General features: G+C 37.8%; 1 protein-coding gene across 4 annotated transcripts in view; it reads right to left on the bottom strand.

Annotated features, from left to right (window-relative positions):
* LOC140483628 (RNA-binding protein 5-like) overlaps positions 1-19,310 on the bottom strand; it is a 56,830-nt gene that overhangs the window by 23,309 nt on the left and 14,211 nt on the right. For all 4 annotated transcript variants that reach the window (XM_072581925.1, XM_072581927.1, XM_072581924.1 and 1 more), the window contains exons 2-8: positions 15,330-15,403; positions 14,131-14,317; positions 11,360-11,512; positions 9,288-9,360; positions 8,417-8,490; positions 4,377-4,463; positions 3,822-3,882 (exon numbers count right to left, since the gene is read on the bottom strand). In XM_072581925.1, the coding sequence (XP_072438026.1) occupies positions 3,822-3,882; positions 4,377-4,463; positions 8,417-8,490; positions 9,288-9,360; positions 11,360-11,512; positions 14,131-14,317; positions 15,330-15,346 (652 nt within the window). In that variant the 5' untranslated portion in view covers positions 15,347-15,403. The remainder of the gene's footprint in view (positions 1-3,821; positions 3,883-4,376; positions 4,464-8,416; positions 8,491-9,287; positions 9,361-11,359; positions 11,513-14,130; positions 14,318-15,329; positions 15,404-19,310) is intronic.

The raw sequence follows: 19,310 nt of genomic DNA, 5'->3' as shown, positions 1-19,310 counted from the left end.
CATTTCTTGCAAAGATAAAAAAGGCCCCTCAAACTATCACTTCTATCAAGGAAAGTACTGGTATTTTGACTCATGATCATAAAAAGATTAACGCAATCTTTAGAAAATTTTATTCTGATTTATATAAAATCGCAGGATTGTGAAGACAGGACTAGGAGGATGCAATCATTTTTTTAAAATTTGACCTTTCCGGGCCTAATTCCGGAACAGGTATCAGTCTTAAATGCTCCCTTAACAGTCCAAGAAATACTTGATGCAATCAGGCAACTTCAGAGCGGTAAGGCACCTGGCCCAGATGGTTTTCAAGCTGAATTCTATAAAGAATTTACAGAAATATTGGCTGGTCCACTTATGGACATGTATAACTATACATATAGTCAGGGCTGTCTCCCGCCTTCACTGAAAGAGGCAAATATCTCTTATCCTTAAAAAAGAAAAGGATCCAGAAGATTGTACGTCATACAGATCAATATCCTTGCTAAATGTAGATTTTAAAATCCTTTCTAAAACGTTAGCATTGAGATTAGAAAGGGTACTGCCACATATCATAAAGAAGGATCAGACGGGGTTTATTAAGGGCTGTAGGTCATCCAATAATATTAGAAGGGTTTTGAATATGATTCAAGCCTGTCATCAGGGAAAGATACCAAGAGTAGTAGTTTCATTAGATGCGGAAAAAGCATTTGATAGGGTTGAATGGTCATATTTGTTTTACACATTGGAAAGGTTTGGCGTTGGAAAGGTGTTTACTAAATGGGTCTCAACATTGTATAGTGATCCCAAAGCAGTTGTAGTTACCAATGGATTAGGTTCGGATAGCTTCAGTGTGGGTAGGGGCTGCTGTCAGGGATGTCCACTCTCGCCATTGTTATTAACGCTAATAATTGAGCCACTAGCAGAAGCTATACGGGCTGATCCTAATATAACGGCCCCGAGGATTGGTACAGGTAAACATAAAATTACCCTGTTTGCAGATGATGTTCTTCTATTCCTCAGTAATCCTCTGATGTCTGTACCTCGCTTAATCCAAGTTATTAATGCATTTAGCGCATTCTCAGGCTATAAAATTAATTTCTCAAAATCGGAGGCTATGCCAATGGGTGGCCTTGCTATGATACCCCACTTAATGGATGGATCCCATTTCCCCTTTCGTTGGTCCCTGGAGGGTTTCTTATATTTAGGCATTTTTATTACCCCAGTATTTGGTCAGTTATACAAGGCTAACTTTGTGCATTTACTGGAAAGGATAAGGCAGGACCTCCAGCGATGGGGAGACCTTCCAATTTCCTGGCTGGGTAGAATAGCACTAATTAAAATTAATGTCCTGCCCCGTCTCCTATACCCTATGAGGATGCTTTCGGTGATGCTGCCGAGGCTGGCACTACGTAAATTATATGGCTGGTTGGGCTCCTTTATCTGGAATCATAGACGGCCCCTCATTAAGCTGAAGAAGCTACAGCTTCCACAGGTAAGGGGAGGATTGGACTTAAATCTGGGAAGTTATTAAGTTACATAGTTGATTGGGTCTTGTCTGATCTACAATCAATCTGGCTGGACAAAGAGGCTTCTCAAGTAAAATGCCCACTTATTAACCTTTCATTTTCAGACAAGAGGAAAATCATTACGGATTACTGTAAAAACCCTATAATATTAAATGAAATTAAAGCTTGGAATATAATACGGCAAAAGGAAGGCAACTCACATAAAACATCCCCCTATGCGGCGATAGTGAGAGCATGGGGATTCCAATGGGGGCTTACAGAAGCCACTTTTAAACTCTGGAGATCCAGGAGTATCTCATGTCTAGGGGACCTATTTAAAGATAGGGTCCTGATGTCTTTTGAACAGCTGCGTCAGAAATTCGGATTACCTAATGGAGACCTCTATCGATACTTCCAAATTCGAGATTATATACAGAAGAAGACTACCTTATTAGATAGTCTTTATAAATCAGACAGAGAATGTAGAGTACTACGACTAATGGGGGGGTATCCTCCATCAGTACCACTTATCATTTACTACATGATGAAGTATCGGAGATATGGACAATCTGCTTAAAACATGGGATCAGGAATTGGGACTAGAAATCTCTATAGAAACATGGAATGGCATTTGGGAAAAACGCCAGAAGAATCACCATCTGTAACAGAACTCAGGCTATCCAGCTGAAGGTACTTCATAGGGCCCATATAGCACCGGATCGATTGGCAAAATTTAAGGCAGGGGCATCTCCAATGTGTCCCAAATGTAAAATAGAGGTGGGCACTCTTGTACATTGCCTATGGACCGGTCATAAGATCCGTAGATACTGGACTAAAGTAGCAAGTGCCCGGACAGAAATTTTAGGAACGGAAATTAAAGTGGACCCTGTATCCCTCCTTTTGGGCTTTTCGAACTTACCCTCCCTGGATATGCACGGGAAGAGACTATTTTAGAACATAGAACATTGAACATTTTCTATTCTCTCTTTCTGTGCAAGGAAAAATATTTTGGTAAACTGGATGGCTGAGGGCCCCTCTGGACTTTCAAATTGGCACAGATTAATTATGGAATGTATTCCCCTTGACTTCCTTACAAATATGGTGCACCGAAAGACTGAATTATTTTATAAAATATGGCAGCCCTTCTTGAATTATATGAATACAGATATTTCGGCTATTCTAACAAGGGCTTTTATTTAACTAAGATTACAAACCTGACTGGTCTGGGGCCCCTTGGGAGAGGAATCCCACACGAATACGGATTTTGTTACATTTGATGTTAACACATTCCGAGCATGTATATCACTACCTAATTTCTATGTTATCTGTTGTTTTTTTTTTCTCTCTTTCTCTTATCTGAATAATGTAAGAGACTTAAATATACACTCTGGTTAGTTGTAGGTTAGATTAGTAGTTAGTTGAGTTTTATTTTTCTCGGTATTTTTCTTTTGTTAAATTTTGGTTATTATATATTTAAGATTTAATTGTATATCAATGTTTGTACTTGAGTTTTGTTTATTTTTGTAAACTTGTAAAAATGTTAAATTTCTAAAATATCTAGATTTTTAAAAAAATACATTTGGCAAGTACAGGCCTATTCAATTAGTTTTCTGATGTCTTCTTGTAACTTGATGCAATTCTCTTCAGATCCAATTATCCATCCCAATTTAGCGTTACTTGAATTTAGAGACATTTTTGATTTAAAAGTGCAAACCATTTATATAAATTGTGAACAATTGTAGTCCCAGCAATCTCTTTGGGGAAAACACCATTTCCTATCTATTACAGCCCTGCTTTCTAATTTTCAGTCAGCTATTCTACCACTTGTCCCCTGAATTTGCAAACTCATGCCTCATTCATTCATGGGATACTTTATCCAACTACTTTTAGAAATCTAAATGTATTAGATCTAGTACATTTCCATGTCTAACATTTGTACACCCTCTTCGAAGAATTCAATGAGGTCAGTCAAGCAAGACCAACATTTTTGAAATCGATACTGTAATATTTTTGGTTTCTTTAACTGTTGCAGAAAATTCTGTAATTTTATTATTTTTTCCAGCTACTAATATGTAGCTGACTAGTTAGCAGCTTCTTAGTTATATGCTTTTTCTCAAATTTTCTGTTATAATGGCATGTAAACGAACAGGTGATAATTTTAAAAAGGTCTGTACGTCAAGAAGGCGACTGTAGACAGCTAAAATTAAGTTGTTGAGTTCCTTTAAATAGAATTAAAACTCAAAACTTGGCAGTGAACTACGCAGATGGCACAATGGCGGAGTACTGAATAAAAATCTCCTGAATAAACACTGCAGCTCATATCAGTTCATACCTACTTACCAGATTTTGATGCCCCACATTTGAAACACTTTTCTCTCCTCTTGAAGTTATATATGCCGCACTGTATTTGTAAGTTCATAAAATTTATCAATATCAGAAATTGATTTATACACAAAGTCAAAAAGTAATTTCAAACTAGTAAGTGTATAAGCCTAAAACTACACTCCATATACAAAATATACAATGAATATTAGTGACAACTTAAACTTCTAGCTAATTAAAAAAATTAATTTTAAGTGATTTTGATTTCATCACAAATTGACAACTTCTCCATAGTTTTCACTTACAGACAACTGCAAATACTTACTGAAATTAGACAGTGAAACAATTATTGGCTCTAATGTAGCAAAAAGACAGCATTCAATTTCACAGATCTATAATTCACTAAAAGCTATTATTTAATTTAAAAATATTCAAAAAAATAATCTTGTAGACATATCACCCATCCTCCAAAATACCATGGAATGCACTAATCCATTCATATTTCAAAAGAATTCAGATAAACTGCTCGCACACTAAACCTACGTAGACTCTGCTTGTGTATAATCAAAGTACCTTGCCACAAAGCCAATCCTCATAGGCCTTTGGTCGTGGATTGCTGTAGTGCATGGTAACATACTTCCCTTGTATGGTCAGATGTTTCTGTAAAAAATAAAGAGTCATTTAGTACTGTTTCAAGACAAAGTATCAATATTCCCATGGCAGTGCACACGTGTAGGAAGAGAGTTATTCCTCCCAAATTAGTGCATGAATGCACACGTTCATTTATGTTCATATAAGAAAGGGAGCTCAGGGGACTAGGTTACCTACACTTAGCCCATCCTTATTAGTCTTCAAAAAGATGGAAGCAGGCCAAGTCACAAAAGGTCCAGTAAGAAGAGCATTACCATAAGCAATCTGGAGTGAGACACACCTATTGTGTTAATGCTTGCAGAAAAAAACCTTATGTTTTTAAGTTATGAAGAAAACTATTTTAAATCATGCTTTGCTTTAACAAAATAAAAAACTATTTTCTTCCTTTTACAACATATCGAGTGCTAACTGTAGCAGAATCTGCTGCATTATCGAATATCCTTAATTGAGATTTTCTGACCCCTTTGTCTAAATTGAACAAATTTTAAGTTGCATTGTGATGATGCTGCAAAGTCTTCGGTGACAAATGCGTTACTATATTGATCTGACCCAAGTACTTAATCCTAATTTACTAGCAATCCCTATTGTACCTTCTCAGGGTTCAACAGGCACCTTATTTTTGAAAGCCAGCAGTACTTTCAAGCTAACAAATTCAGTATGAAACACAAAAGCGGAGTTTGCATGTTTGATTTTGGCGGTATAACAAAGGAAAACACACCCTTCATTTAGTGAAAGTTTGTTGCTACTACTGAAAGCCATTGTTACTGGGTAGGAACACCACAAGCACAGAATCATTTCAAATTAGATGCGCCAAAGGGTTTGGCAAATTTCATATTAAAACACAAGTTGTGATCAACAGATTTAGTTTACAATGCACTCTCAGAATCTGTCCAAGTCATTTATTCAAAGTCAGGAACAGCAAGTACTCTTCATCAGCCACTGCTGAGTTAGTCCTACCAGATAATCCAGTGTAATCCAAGAACCTAACAGATATTATCCATAAACCAGACCAATGCAACAAAGTGAAAACTGCATTGTTAGTGTTTTTAAAAATCTTGTGCTTTCCAATTCTCAATTCAAACGTGACACCTAGATTTTCTCAAAACTGTTTGCTATTTTCAGTTGGTCAAACAGGGGGCCTGACAATACAAAGCTACATGAAATCAAATTGTAAATTCTGAACTCATTAATGTCAACAGTAGTTTCATAGATTTAGTATTGTGTTCCTTTAAACACAAGAAACTTGGTTCTGGGAGACAATTGTTTTATGTATGCTATGCAATATTCCAGGCATAATATAAATTGTATAACATAATGAGAGCAGTTTGGATTATGGATACTCTGAATACTGATTATAGTATTTTATAAATATTTTACTCTGTAGAGTCATAAGAAATCATTGGCTCAATTTGCACTAAGAAAATATTTTTTGAGGAAAAACTGATTTTACGATAAAACATATTTTAAATTAAATGTGTGGAAAGTTACACCGCCTCCCAAATTTTAGATGAGGTCCTAATATTATTTCCCCACACCTCATTCAAGTTATGGTGTAATATTTCTATTCCTTTTAATAAGAACAATAAAAAAAGACTGAGGCAAAGTTGTGAACATACTACTTTTTCACCCCAGATCAATTCTCTTTCTATTGACTTTAATCATTTTGAGGAAAACACGCAAGCTGTCTCAACATGTTTGACAATATAAAACTATCTCTAGGATGTTTGCCACAAAGTCTGGGCAATGGTTGATCCTCCACTGTTGTGGATTACATCACTGCCAACTCAAAGAGCAGTAAATTAGCTTGCCGTTAGTGCTTCTCTGCACATCCCATCCATTCTTTGAAATGAATTGTAGGCGACCAATTTCAACTAAGAAAGAAATATAATGAGATTAAACGAAGTGTGAAAACGTTGTGCACGCATATAACAGATACACAACCTAATTGGCAAAGATGTTGCACAACCATTAAAATAGCAACATCCTATTGAACAGCATGCTTTCCTCTATCATTTTGGTGACAATCCAGACAGTATTCTCAAAAAAAAAACACAAATCAATATATACTTTGTGCTTCAACCAGGAAAAGCCACTTGAAAACTGATCCTCAGCAACACCACACAACATGAACACAGCAGCTGTCAAAAGTCTGATGACATGATGAAACCCAACAGGCAAGATAGAATGAAATCAAAGCACTATGTTACCACCACATTTGGCATCATATAGAATCAATTTTCAGATTAGCAATAAACCAGTCTGCTCTATCATGCACATTACTACAATGCACAATTTATATTCTGCCTGGAACACTGCATAATATGATGCAACATATCTAACAATGGCAAATGGTGCTAATCTAGCTACTCGGTGTTTTTTAAACATTCCCCTCCATCACAACAGTTAGATATTGGCTAAATATCTTTAAAAAAATTAATCTGTATACTGTGTCTTAATCTCAATGCCATACCTCCGACTGTAAAATGCTTTTTAAAAATGTCTATCAAAAGTACCCCCACAACCACTCCCAAATCATGAAAATTTGCTTATGTGATCTCATGCCTATTTAAAACATGAATCAGACTTACATCAAGATTCTTACAGGTGCTGGAGAAGTCTTTCACCCAAAACATATTTGGCCAGAATTAAATCAAGTCATAGATGTGAAAGAGCAGTGTTTGTTATCAGTCTCATGAGGATACTCCTTAAAATAATATTCATTGCAGTTGAATAATTTTCAAGTCCTTCAAAAACTGATCTACTGCAAGCCACAGCAGTAGATTTCAAAGCAGGTGAGGGAGGCCTGGAAGCAGATCCCTCAGCTGTCTCCAACACACAGTGTTACCATGGGCATTTTGAGCAGAACAGAAATAGGTGTAGGCTCTGAAATAACTGATTTTTCATCACTTACAACTAAAGCTTGTTCCTGATCTTCTAATGCTCAGCAGTAACTTGCTTCATATTTATATATTTTTAGGCTGCTCATGACCTTGAGTGTGTGATAAAAGTTAACTTGTATTTTAATAAAAAATGCCTTTGATACTGTCATTGTTCTGTATAAAGTACAAAACACAAAGTAATTTAGAAGCAACCAAATTCAAAGTAGCATATGTGGCTTTCAAGGAAAATTGTTTTAATTCAACTGATCCTTCACCAGGAAGGTGATAGGAACTGTTTGAGTGAGGTATTGTGGCCAATTGGTGTATTAACACCTCATATAAGGATAGAAGCTTGTGTTTATTGTTCAGTGTTCATACACCAGTCAAACTTATAACCAGGGAAATCCAAATTCTAAGTTGAAAGGTGAATCAAATCAGGTCTGTAGCAGCAAACCTTTCACCAAATGGGTCCAGAGAACGAAATGCCCAAATCAGCTCACTCGACTTCCTGATCTCTTCAATGGAAAACAACATGGAAAGCTAAAAACACGATACAATTCTATTACTCTCAACAAATATCCCACCACCCTTTTCATATTTGACTCATTCACCTACGCATTTTGTCATGTGACATTTTTGCTTTGACTTTAACCATGTGGAAAAACTGGCCTATTCTCAGCTGATGGAAGTCTAACTAAATGCAACTTTGGGCATTACGTTAGTCTAATTCCAAAAATAAGGTCACATTGAACCAAATGACCAAGTTCTTCAATGTGAACAACATAGCTTTGTATGTATCCACAGAAAGCCAACTATAAATTTAGACTTAATTTACAGCCTATTCTCCTATGTTCAGCACTAACTTTGCTGCCCTGTATGTGAATGTTTTAGCTGTGCTTTCTACTTATTTATAAAAAGGCTGTACTTGCAATCAGTCCTAAGGGGCTCGCAATTTATACAGAAAGACAAATTCTCTTGTTTTGGAGAAAAGCCCCTGTGTCTCATTACATCAGTTTTCAATACAGACAATTTGATCCTTTTTATTTTTTGTCTCCAAGAAATCTAGACTTGTGATGAAGCAACCTGATTGGCTTCCATCCATCTTGTTGCGTCCTGCAAGTGATTAAACTCCACGAAGGCGAAACCACGGCTTTGACCTAGAGACAGCATTCAGATATAGACGGGATTGTGTTAGTCAATGGGTTTTAAAGCAGCCATTCTCAGATGAATCTCTCAAGTCACCTTCCTGCTTCAAAAGCGTCTCCATTTACAATTTTGTGAAGCAGTGATTCTGTGATCTCATTTTTTTTTTCCTTTTCTTTGCCATGGCAAGGAATTGAACAGTGCAAAGTTCACGGCCTGGGAGTGACAATACTTCTACAAAAAGAATGAAAAAAGTTGCAAGGAAAAAAAAGCATCCTTCATGCGGACCATGTGCAAATAACCCTAGAAAACAACAACTTCTGAATGTGGTACCCACCTGCAACTCAGTATTCATTGGCATTTTATTTTCTGAGAGTTACTTCAGCTGTTACCACCATCACAACCACCACCCCTGTGCATAGCATTAAAAGGAGTGCAGTGGAGTCAAGTGTATAATATTAAAAGGGTAAAGAAATGCAGAAAAATAAAACTGCAAGAAAAAATAGGAAATAATACTTTGGGAAAGGCAACTTCCAACTCCCTTTAATGTTGGAATCTCTTTTAAATCTTGGACTGTAAGCCATTGTAACTTATAAAAAGGAGAAAGGTACACTGACTATGTTGTCACTGCATAATTAAAATGGAAGTTACAACTTGTTCTCAACAAAACTATTAATTTTACGCTTCATGTTCCTCAGCCATGGCAAATTCTTGTATTCTAATTCTGAACTCTCAGCCACTGGGTAACCAAATTTTTTTTTTGCTTTGTGGGAGGGAGGGGAAAAGCCTGGAGCAGGAACAGAAATCTCACCTGACATTTTGCTCCTCATTAGTCGCACATCTCTTGGCTGAACTCCATCATAAGGCTCTAAAACTGTTCGAATCTAGAAAGTAAATGGAAATTCTGAGTCAACGCAAATGCTGGAAGTCAATGTATGAACTGCAATGTTAAACAAGGCTCAGCAGAAGCACCTGAACTTAATCAAAATAAGTTACAGAATGACTGCACCAAGGGAAAGTGGATACATAATAGTTCTTATAATGTGCAGGTTACATTATCAGTTCAATGATAAATTTACGTAGGAAAAAGTAAAAAACAATTCTAGTGCTCTATTTTAAAGCAGTTAAAATTTTATGATTTTGCTTTAAAGCAAACAACACTGAACATTTTTGTACTGATAAATTACAGCAAACCTCAATAAACAAGATGGCAATTTGAGCAGTCATATATCTTTTCCATTTCTGACCATGTTAAGTGGCACCAAAATTCCCTTATGCAAATCTCATGCTTCATTTTAACATTTTTTTAAACGTTTCCTTGCAGCCAAAAAACCATCCCCACCTAACAGTCATAACTGATTGCAACTTATCCAAAACCACGAGCTGAGATAACACTGGTCTATGTGCAAAAACGTGAGATCTCAAATTTATGATAATCTGAATCCAAATCCACAGAGCTTTCTAATACTCAAAGTGTTGAGTAGATTTTGCAAAATATTTAAGTGCCAGTGAAGTACTTCCCATTGTACATTGAGGAGTATGTGTATTTAGTGATATTGGTTGCAGGATAAATGCTGGCTGACTCATATCTGTTTAGCACATATTTGTTTGTAAAAGGATAGCAGTTAAACCTACTGGATTAGCGAGTTTTGAGAAGATTTGTAGCTCAGGGTGAGGTTCTGGATGTAGGTTTGCTCCCTGACCTGGAAGGTTCATGGAAGGAAATGAGCCTTCCAGCTCAGAGGGCAAACCTACATCCAGAACCTCCTGGATTTCCAAGGAATTCCAATCTCAAATCTGAAAACAATTTTATTCAATTTGTTTGAATATGTTATGATATCTCTGGGACAGGTTGGTCTTGAACCCAGGCCTTCTGGCATAGAAACAGGGACACTACCATTGTACCAGAAGACCCCAAATAATCAGAAAGAGCAAGAATCCTTTTTATTAGAAGGCCCCCAATGAATTTCAAATAGGATGTAGGAACAAAAAGTAGGCCATTTGACCCATTCACATTGTACAATGTCAATGCGAACATGGCTGATCTGATCGATTCTCAACTCCATTTTGTTTTTCCTCCCCCATAATCCCCAATTCTTGCAACTTGAAAGGGTTCAGAAAAGATTTACAAGCATGTTGCCTGGGTTGAAGGATTTGAGCTATAGGGAGAGGCTGAATAAGCTGGAGCTGTTTTCCCTGGAGTGTTGGAAGGCTGACCTTATAGAGGTTTATAAAATCATGAGGGGCAAGGAAATGATAAATAGACAAGGTCTTTTCCCTGGGTTGGAGGAGTCCAGAACTAGAGCGCATGAGTTTGGGCAAGGGGGGAAAAAAGATGTAAAAAGGGACTGAAGAGGCAACTTCTTCACAGAGGGAAGTGCGTGTATAGAATGAGTTGCTAGAGGAAGTGGTGAAGGCTAGTGCAATTACAGCATTTGAAAGGAATCTGGACAGGTTTCAAGAATTGGGGATTATGGGGGAGTCAAAACAAAATGGAGTTGAGAATCGATCAGATCAACCATGTTCGCATTGACAATGAAAAATGTGAATGGGTCAAATGGCCTATTTTTGTTCCTACATCCTATTTGAAATTCATTGGGGGCCTTCAAATAGGAATAGGAAGGGTTTGAAGGGATATGGGTCAAATGCTGGCAAATGGGACTAGATTAGGTTAGGATATCTGGTCGCCACGGACGAGTTGGACTGAAGGGTCTATTTCTGTGCTGTACATATCTATGACTCTAAAAGCTACCACATCATTTCCCTTGCTTTTTTTAAAAAAAAACTGTTTAATTCAGTTGACAACCTAATTTGTTTTTCCTATTGCCTTTTCTTTTGAAGGAGCATCATTATTCAAGTATAACACTGGAGAAAATAACATACATCATCCTCTGTTGTAGATGAGGGCAGTCCTCTGAGCATAATAGTCTTGCTTTCTTTTTCGTTATTCAAGTCATTTCGATCTGGATCCCTATAGTCACCATCTGAATGGTAACCACCATCTGATCGATCGCTGCTTCTTCTTTCTTGATATCTCTAAAATGAAAATTTGGAAGAACTTGAGCATAACAGAGCTAAAGAAAATCTCAGAACAACAGTGACAATCATTTCGACAGACAAGAGACTAACAAAGCATTCAAAAGCAAACTATTGAGAATGCTGGAAATATAAAAATTAAGAAAAAGATTAATTGATCTGAAACATTTGCTGTTTCCCATTCTAGATGCTGCCCGACTGCTGATTATTCCCAAGTTTTTCTGTTTCCATTTATAACAGACGAAACATACTGGGAAATCAAATACACACTACTAAGTAAGTGAATATAGATTTATTTTGTCAGCCTTACCTGACCATTGCTGAACACAAATTACATACCTTCCCGATAAAAGAGGACATGATTATCAGATTACCAACCCTCACTTCCCAGAGGCTGACTGAAAGGACACTTTGCAGAGGGTAAGTTTCTCATTCTTTCAATAGGCACTGAAGATTAGTACACAATTATTTTTGTAAAAGTACAGATGCAAGTTTTCTATATATTGAAACTTTGTTCATGAGGAAGTCTATTACTGAATGGTCTATTACATAATGAGATGGGTTATCGAGAAACTGGCTAACATGCAATCATATTTAGTGAGTTTTAACTTTTACCACTGTTGTTAAAGATTTTGATGGTAAAGCTACTTGTCAACCTTGCTGTAAACCAAAAATTATGAGGGAGACAAAAATTGGCTTTCTGCATTCTCCTTTTCTAAAATGTAGAGAAGTACTCAACTGATTGCTGACAGGGTACAAAAGCAAAGACTTACATCAAGCAGAACACATCCAACTTTGGATACTCAAGTAGATACCATGATAGATGGACTGCATGAAGAAACCAAGTTAGGCAGCGTGCAGCACAACAGTCAACACATTATGTGACATACTTTAATTGTTTTATTCCGAAATGGACCTTTTTAACACATTTGCATGCAGGAGATCAAGAGCCGTACTCCCCTTGTTTTTGCACCACCAGCTTTGTCGTTCAATCAATCCTGTCTCCAGTCAGATCCTATCCCAATCCACTTTTGCATCGTTCAAGCTTTAAACTTACAGAACATCGCTAACATTTTCAGTAAATCAGAATATGCAGTGCAGAGTTACATTCTTCTACTGTGGAGGTAGATGTATGTTCCTTACAAATCTGCATGATACAATCATGTAATAAGATGTGCTTTCTTAAGCATAACCCATTGTACAATATGACAAACAAGCAGTGAACAAATATTGCAAAAATCAGCAATTTAAGTTCAATGTGCTAGAGACATTGTCCCCATTCTTCTCTATCTTAATTGTGCTAATATTTCACAATATATGGCTGAATGAGTGACACATGACAAAGTCAACAGGAGAAAGTCTAGACTGTCGGTGTAATTGTATACAAAAACTACCTACTATGATAACTCAAGATCAAAAGCCACAATTAGCTTCTAAATATAATTCCAGATTTATCAGGAAGCCATGGCACAACATCACACCACTTGGGAAAATACTATGCATCTAGGTAGTTATGACAACTGTCACTTATCAATTATTATTGGATGACTGCATCATAGGCACATTGGTAATGTAGTCAAGATTCGTCATGCGCAATCATTGCAACAATGCACAGTGCCTCGTTGTAGACAGGAAAATGATGTAATGGCGACAGTGCAAGATCAGTAATTAGAAACCCAGGCCAATGTAGCTAGCGGAATTTGAATTAAATAAATAATTCTGGAAATTAAAGCTCATCTCTGTGACTATGATAAACAACATTAATCAATCAAGCAAGCAATCAATCTTAAAAGCCCAGCTAGTTCATTAATGTTCTTTGGAGAAGGAAATCTGCCTCCCTTATCTGGTCTGTCCTGCATGAGAGTCCATACCCACAGCAAAGTAGATGATTTTAACTAACCCCTGGAATAGCCCAAGCAAGCTGCTTAATTCCAAGGACGATGGGAAGAGTGAGTAAAATGCTGCTAGAATTTCCACATCTATTGAAATTATTTTTAAAAAAATAGGAACATACAATTCACCAAGAAAAATCAATTTTACCAGGTTAATAAGACTGCACAACTTGCACGCTATCACGCCATCTTTTGAAGAATGACTGACACTTGGAAAAGTGGCAGATAAAGATAAAATAAGGATGTGTGGCTTAATCAAATTAAATGCTTTGAGGGTTAACAGCACTAGAGACAAGAGAGCAGCTATATGAATTTCTAGACAAACTCCCTTTACTAGAAGCTCCACATATAATTAATAGCAAAAGTTCACACACTGAAAGCAATTTTTTGATGGATATTGGTACTTAACTGAAAGTGAGAGAACAAGGCAGGAAGAAAGAAAGAGAACTAACAGAGTGCATCAGATAGTGTTCCCAATAATGTCTGGTGTATTAGCACTTTATCATTTATTGTAATGACCTAGGTAAGACTTCATGTTCAAGTTTGCAGGAAATAAGGTGGAGCTGCAGCAAGTGACATAAGAACGAACAAGGAACATAGAAGTTAGTGGGACAAACCGTGGCCAGTTTTAATGTTAACTGATTCTTCCTACAGACATTGCAGACAACTTCACCAATAATAATAGGCTGGGCACTAAGTATTAAATTCCAGTGAATATTCACTTACACCAACTTCAGAACTCTCAGAGTTTCGATGATCTTGATGTCGACGATTACGGCGATCATCACTGGAACTTCTGTAATCATAATCCCGATCCGTGCCTCTTGAGCTCCGATCTCTCCGCTCTCGAAATTCCACTCGGTCCTTGATCTGATCAGATCCATACCTGCCATTCCGTTCAGTTCTACTTACTCTGAAAAGAGAGGGTGTTGTGACAAAAACAAATGTCTACATACATATCCCTCCACAAACGCTACTAAACAGTTTTTTTCCTGTAATTTATTTTATTTCCAATTGCCAATATCTGTAGTATCATAGTTTTAGGTGTCAGCTAACATTCTCCAGCAAATAAACACAAGTAGATACTCTGGAAGGTCTGAGTTTACTACCAATGGCCCTTCTCATCCATTGAATCCTTTCTTATTTCATGATGACCCATCAGGACTAAGGTTTCATAACACTGACCCAAGGCCACTAATTAACTAGATGATAGATAATGCCTGTCCTCAAACTTTTGATGCTTTTGATAGATGATGACCCTGTTCTGTTTGTATTTAGAACTTTTTTTCAAATGTTATTGCAGCACTTATGCATTTACAAAGAAACCTAAAATTTAGGAAGCAGGATTGCTTACAATTTAGGGATTTCCCAATATATGCCAAGAAATTAAAAAGATTAAAAAAAAACAAAATACCCGGTGTGCGTTAATACACTTGCATGGGAAATAGCCAATGTAAACGTGGATTGATAAAGTTTAAAATGGAGAAAGATGAGAAAAGATTTTGAATAGTGCAAACATTTTATTTGTAACAAAAAAAAAGCTGCTAGTGACCATCATCACGACCTCACAATATGACTACTAGTTGTATAAAAGCCTGTTTAAACAATATTCATGGTTATTTGCACTTCACCCACTACAAAACATCAATTTAATGCTGTATGATATCAAGATCAATGACAGAAACTTCAAAACCTAACTCAACTAAAACACATTTATGTTTAATCAAATTCAAATATTGCAGAATGCATTGGGAACTGGAATACATGTAAAATGGACACTGAAAATTAGGGATTTCAAGGGTTCATTCCCACCAATTGTACATTAATGTTCTTTAACCTTAAATGTCATAAGCAACTTTCACTATTCAAGCACAATAATACATTGCCTGCAAAAACTTACAAGGAAGTGGATTCAGGGTACTCACCTCTTATTAGAACCCATCCTTCAAAAGGAATTGATTTTAAGGACAACTTCCCTGCGATGACCTGTTTATATGACCTGGTAAATAAGACAGCAAGTTAACAAAGTTCAACTCGTTGAACATAAAAACATTTCCACTTTACCACACAGTCACAAGCTCTTATTACTCCAACGGGGAAGCCACTGTTTTAATTCATCTTTAACGGTTTCCTACTCAGCTACTACTCGAATTGGCCTAGTTTTAGGAAGACTGGAACATCTAAATCCATCCCAGTACAGTATTTCTTCAGCATTTAGGATTTAAGTGTCCTTCTTTGTTTATTCTTCAATTATGTGTGCGCAGAGCGCGAGTAAAGGTTCCTCCAGAAGGGATGGATCAGGGTTGCCCTAAGTGGACCAATTTTATGCTTAATCCCTCCATGCCGAGATAACTCGAGCAACAGAAGCAAACCAAATGAAATCAATGCACACAGGAATGGAAAAAACAAACAAACAAACAAAACAATCTGCCTGAAGTTTTAGTTAGATAATGGCAACTAAACTCATGTTTGCAGTCTACATTTCGACATTGCCTGAACAAAATTCTGATTTTCATTGCATCATTCTAGATTTCAGGGTTTATTCTCCAAATTACAACAGAAATAAATTCAGGTAAGGTGTTTGGATAGAACTTGAGACAGGTGATCAGAGAATGGCCGAAAAGCAACACAGAAAAGATTGATAAAGAAGCTCTATACATTTTGTGTGTGCTGAATATCAGTCTGAAAGCAAAGGAATTAGAGAACACCTAAAATAAATATCCAAGCAATTTGAGGAAACCTCATCAAATCAGACTGGCCAAATATCAACTGAACGTCAGCCATATTCAACAACGTATCCTCATTTACGGTAGAAGTAACTAAAGTTTAAGTAGAATCATTTACATAGATAAAAGTATCAGCACTTAAAAAGCTCTTTTCATGATTTGGTTGACAGATAATAAATTTGCAGCTGTTAATTGACATTTGGCAAGGTCACAGAAACAGGAATAAGGCAGACAATGAGATGAGCAACTGTTTAAAAAAAAAATCAGTTGAGTAATAAACATTGAACAGTGCCCTGAAGAACTCCTGTGCTCTCTGAATAGCAACATGTATCCTTTGCTGTTCACTCAAAAAGGCTTCTAGATCCTCAAATTACCATTTCATCCAAAACACTGAAGCTCACAATCCTTTTCTATCACAACAATGTCTTATATGCTAAATAATGTACGCATGCCTCTACAATGGGGCTTGACATCCTAACTGTTTGACTGGTGCAAGATCTGGCCTATTTGGAAGGTCAAACTACAAGAACAGGATTACTTAAGTCAGAAGTTAAGCTAGAAACTATCTTCACCTTCAAGCAAAACCAAAACAAAAATCCTCCACAAACGTAAACTTTTATGCTCAAAGTGTCCACTTACATGATTGCAGATATCCATCCATCATTACTGACATTAAATAAGATTGAGACATCAAATGCAACTTCCTACCTGGTAGGTATGGCTACAAAGTAGAAATTAGGACTTGAAGTAAAATTTAGGCAGCCATGTGGTCTATTCTATTGCCAAATATTTGCAAACAAGATGAAGTGTGAAGGAATGAGTTACAGGCCTAACTGTTAGTTGCATGACAGCTTCTTAAACAAGAACAGTATTGCTCCTGACTGCCTTTTTTTCTCCTTTCGGTGGTTCAAATACACATTGAATTTTATCTGCATAAAACTACAGAATTCCTTGGACAATTACATTAGATATCTTAACTTTCATGAGACATTTCAACACTTTCCAAATCGCTTATAAACATCTCACTTTACATTTTCGGACCAAAAGATGTGGAATGATTACAAGCTCCATTAAGGCACTGTACCAGGTTTCAAAGAATTTTTTATTTGTAATTGAAATTATGAAAATGAAAAATTTAGGTACATCTCTGGTCTCAGTGATTAAATAAGCCAACTCTGTGGTAGTGAACCAGAAACAAGGAGGTTAGGTATTATTTCTAAGCCATGTCATAACAACTTTAACAAGTTAAAAGGAAGTCAATCCGGATATTCCCCAACAGGAAATTCAGGATGAATCAGGACGCACAGAACCTGCTAAAAATCAGATGTGAGGACTTCACATCAGGAGACGCACTAAAATATGAGGAATCCAAGTATGATCTCCGCAGAGCCATTAAGACAGCCAAGGAACAATACCGATCCAAACCAGACACCTGGTGACTATGGCAAGGACTGAATGACAATCACAGGTTTTAAAAAGAGATAGTGCAAGATAGCAGATGATTACACATTCCTCCAGATCATCTCAACGCCTTCTATGCTCACTTTGAGCAGAATTTCGGCAGAGGTAACACCTATTCTTGACGCACCTATCCCAATAGTCACTGCATCATAGGTCAGATCAGTTTTCCTTTGTGTGAATCCAAGGAAAGCAATGGGGTACCAGGCCGTGCACTCTGAGCATGCGCAGTGCAATTGGCAGAGGTCTTCTCAGACATCTTCAATCTCTCCCTGCAGCAGGTCACCGTCCCTGCCTGTTTCAAGAGGGCAAATGTCATTCCTGCGACTAAGGCAGCTCATGCAGCATGTCTCAATGACAACTGCCCAGTGGCCCTAATTTTGGTGGCAATGAAGTGCTTTTGAAAAGTTGGTCATGGCATTAATCAACTCCAGCCTCCCCACTACTCTTGACCCACTCCAATTTGCCTATCGGATCAACAGATCCACATCAGATGCCGTATCACTTCACTTCTCCCTAGAACAGCCTGACACCAAGAACAGCTCCGTAAGAATCCTACTCATTGACGACAGTTCAGCCTTCAACACTATTATCCCCTCGAGACTGATTACTAAACTTGGTGATCTCAGACTAAGTCCCACTCTCTGTAACTGGATCCTCAGTTGTGGGCGGCATAGTGCTCAGTGGTTAGCACTGCTGCCTCACTGTGCCACGGACCCGGGTTCAATTCCAGCCTCGGGTGACTGTCTGTGTGGAGTTTGCACCTTCTCATGTCTGTGTGGGTTTCCTCCCACAATCCAAAGATGTGTAGGTCAGGTGAATTGGCCATGCTAAATTGTCATGGTGTAAGGTGCATTAGTCAGGGGTAAATATAAGGTAGGGAATGGCTCTGGGTGGGTTACTCTTCCAAGGGTCTGTGTGTACTTGTTGGGCCAAAGGGCCTGTTTCCATACTGTAGGGAATCTAATCTCAGTTTCCTGATTCTCAGGCCACAATCAGTGAAGATTGGGGACAATATTTCAATCTCAACACTGGAGCCCCTCAGGGGTGTGTACTCAGCCCCCTACTGTACTCACTGTATACCCATGACTGTGTTGCCAAATACCAGACTAACACCATTTACAAGTTCACTGATGACACCACCATAGTCGGTCGAATCTCAGATGGCGATAAAACAGACTACAGACAGGAGGTGGAAGACCTGGAATAATGGTGCACTGAGAACAACCTAGCTCTCAATGCCGGCAAAATCAAGGAACTCATTACTGACTTCTGGCAGGATGTTACTCATGCCCCCCTACACGTTAACAGCACAGAGGTAGAACAAGTGGAGAGTGTCAAGCTCCTGGGAGTGGTCATCCACAACAAGCTTTTCTTGGACTCATGCGGACGCACTGGTTACAAAGGCCCAACAACTTTTCTTCTTCAGGCAGCTGAAGAAATTTGACATGATGGCAAATACCCTTGCCAACCTTTATAGGTACGCCAACGAGAGCATTCTGTCTGGATGTATCACTACCTGGTATGGCAACTGTACCATTCAAGAGCATCGACAGTTACAGACAGCGGTGAGCTCGGCCCAGAAAAACACAGAGGCCAACCTCCCATCAAAGAATCCATCGACCAGGCCCGCTGTCAAGGAAAGGCCACCAACATTCTCAAAGATCTATCCCACCCTGGCAATGTTTTTCTACATCTACCATCGGGAGAAGGTACAGAAGT

Source organism: Chiloscyllium punctatum, chromosome 12 (genome assembly GCF_047496795.1).
Source record: "Chiloscyllium punctatum isolate Juve2018m chromosome 12, sChiPun1.3, whole genome shotgun sequence".
Taxonomy (NCBI): Eukaryota; Metazoa; Chordata; class Chondrichthyes; order Orectolobiformes; family Hemiscylliidae; genus Chiloscyllium; species Chiloscyllium punctatum.
Note: the sequence above shows the minus strand (reverse complement) of the source record. Positions and strands in the feature narration are given on the sequence as shown.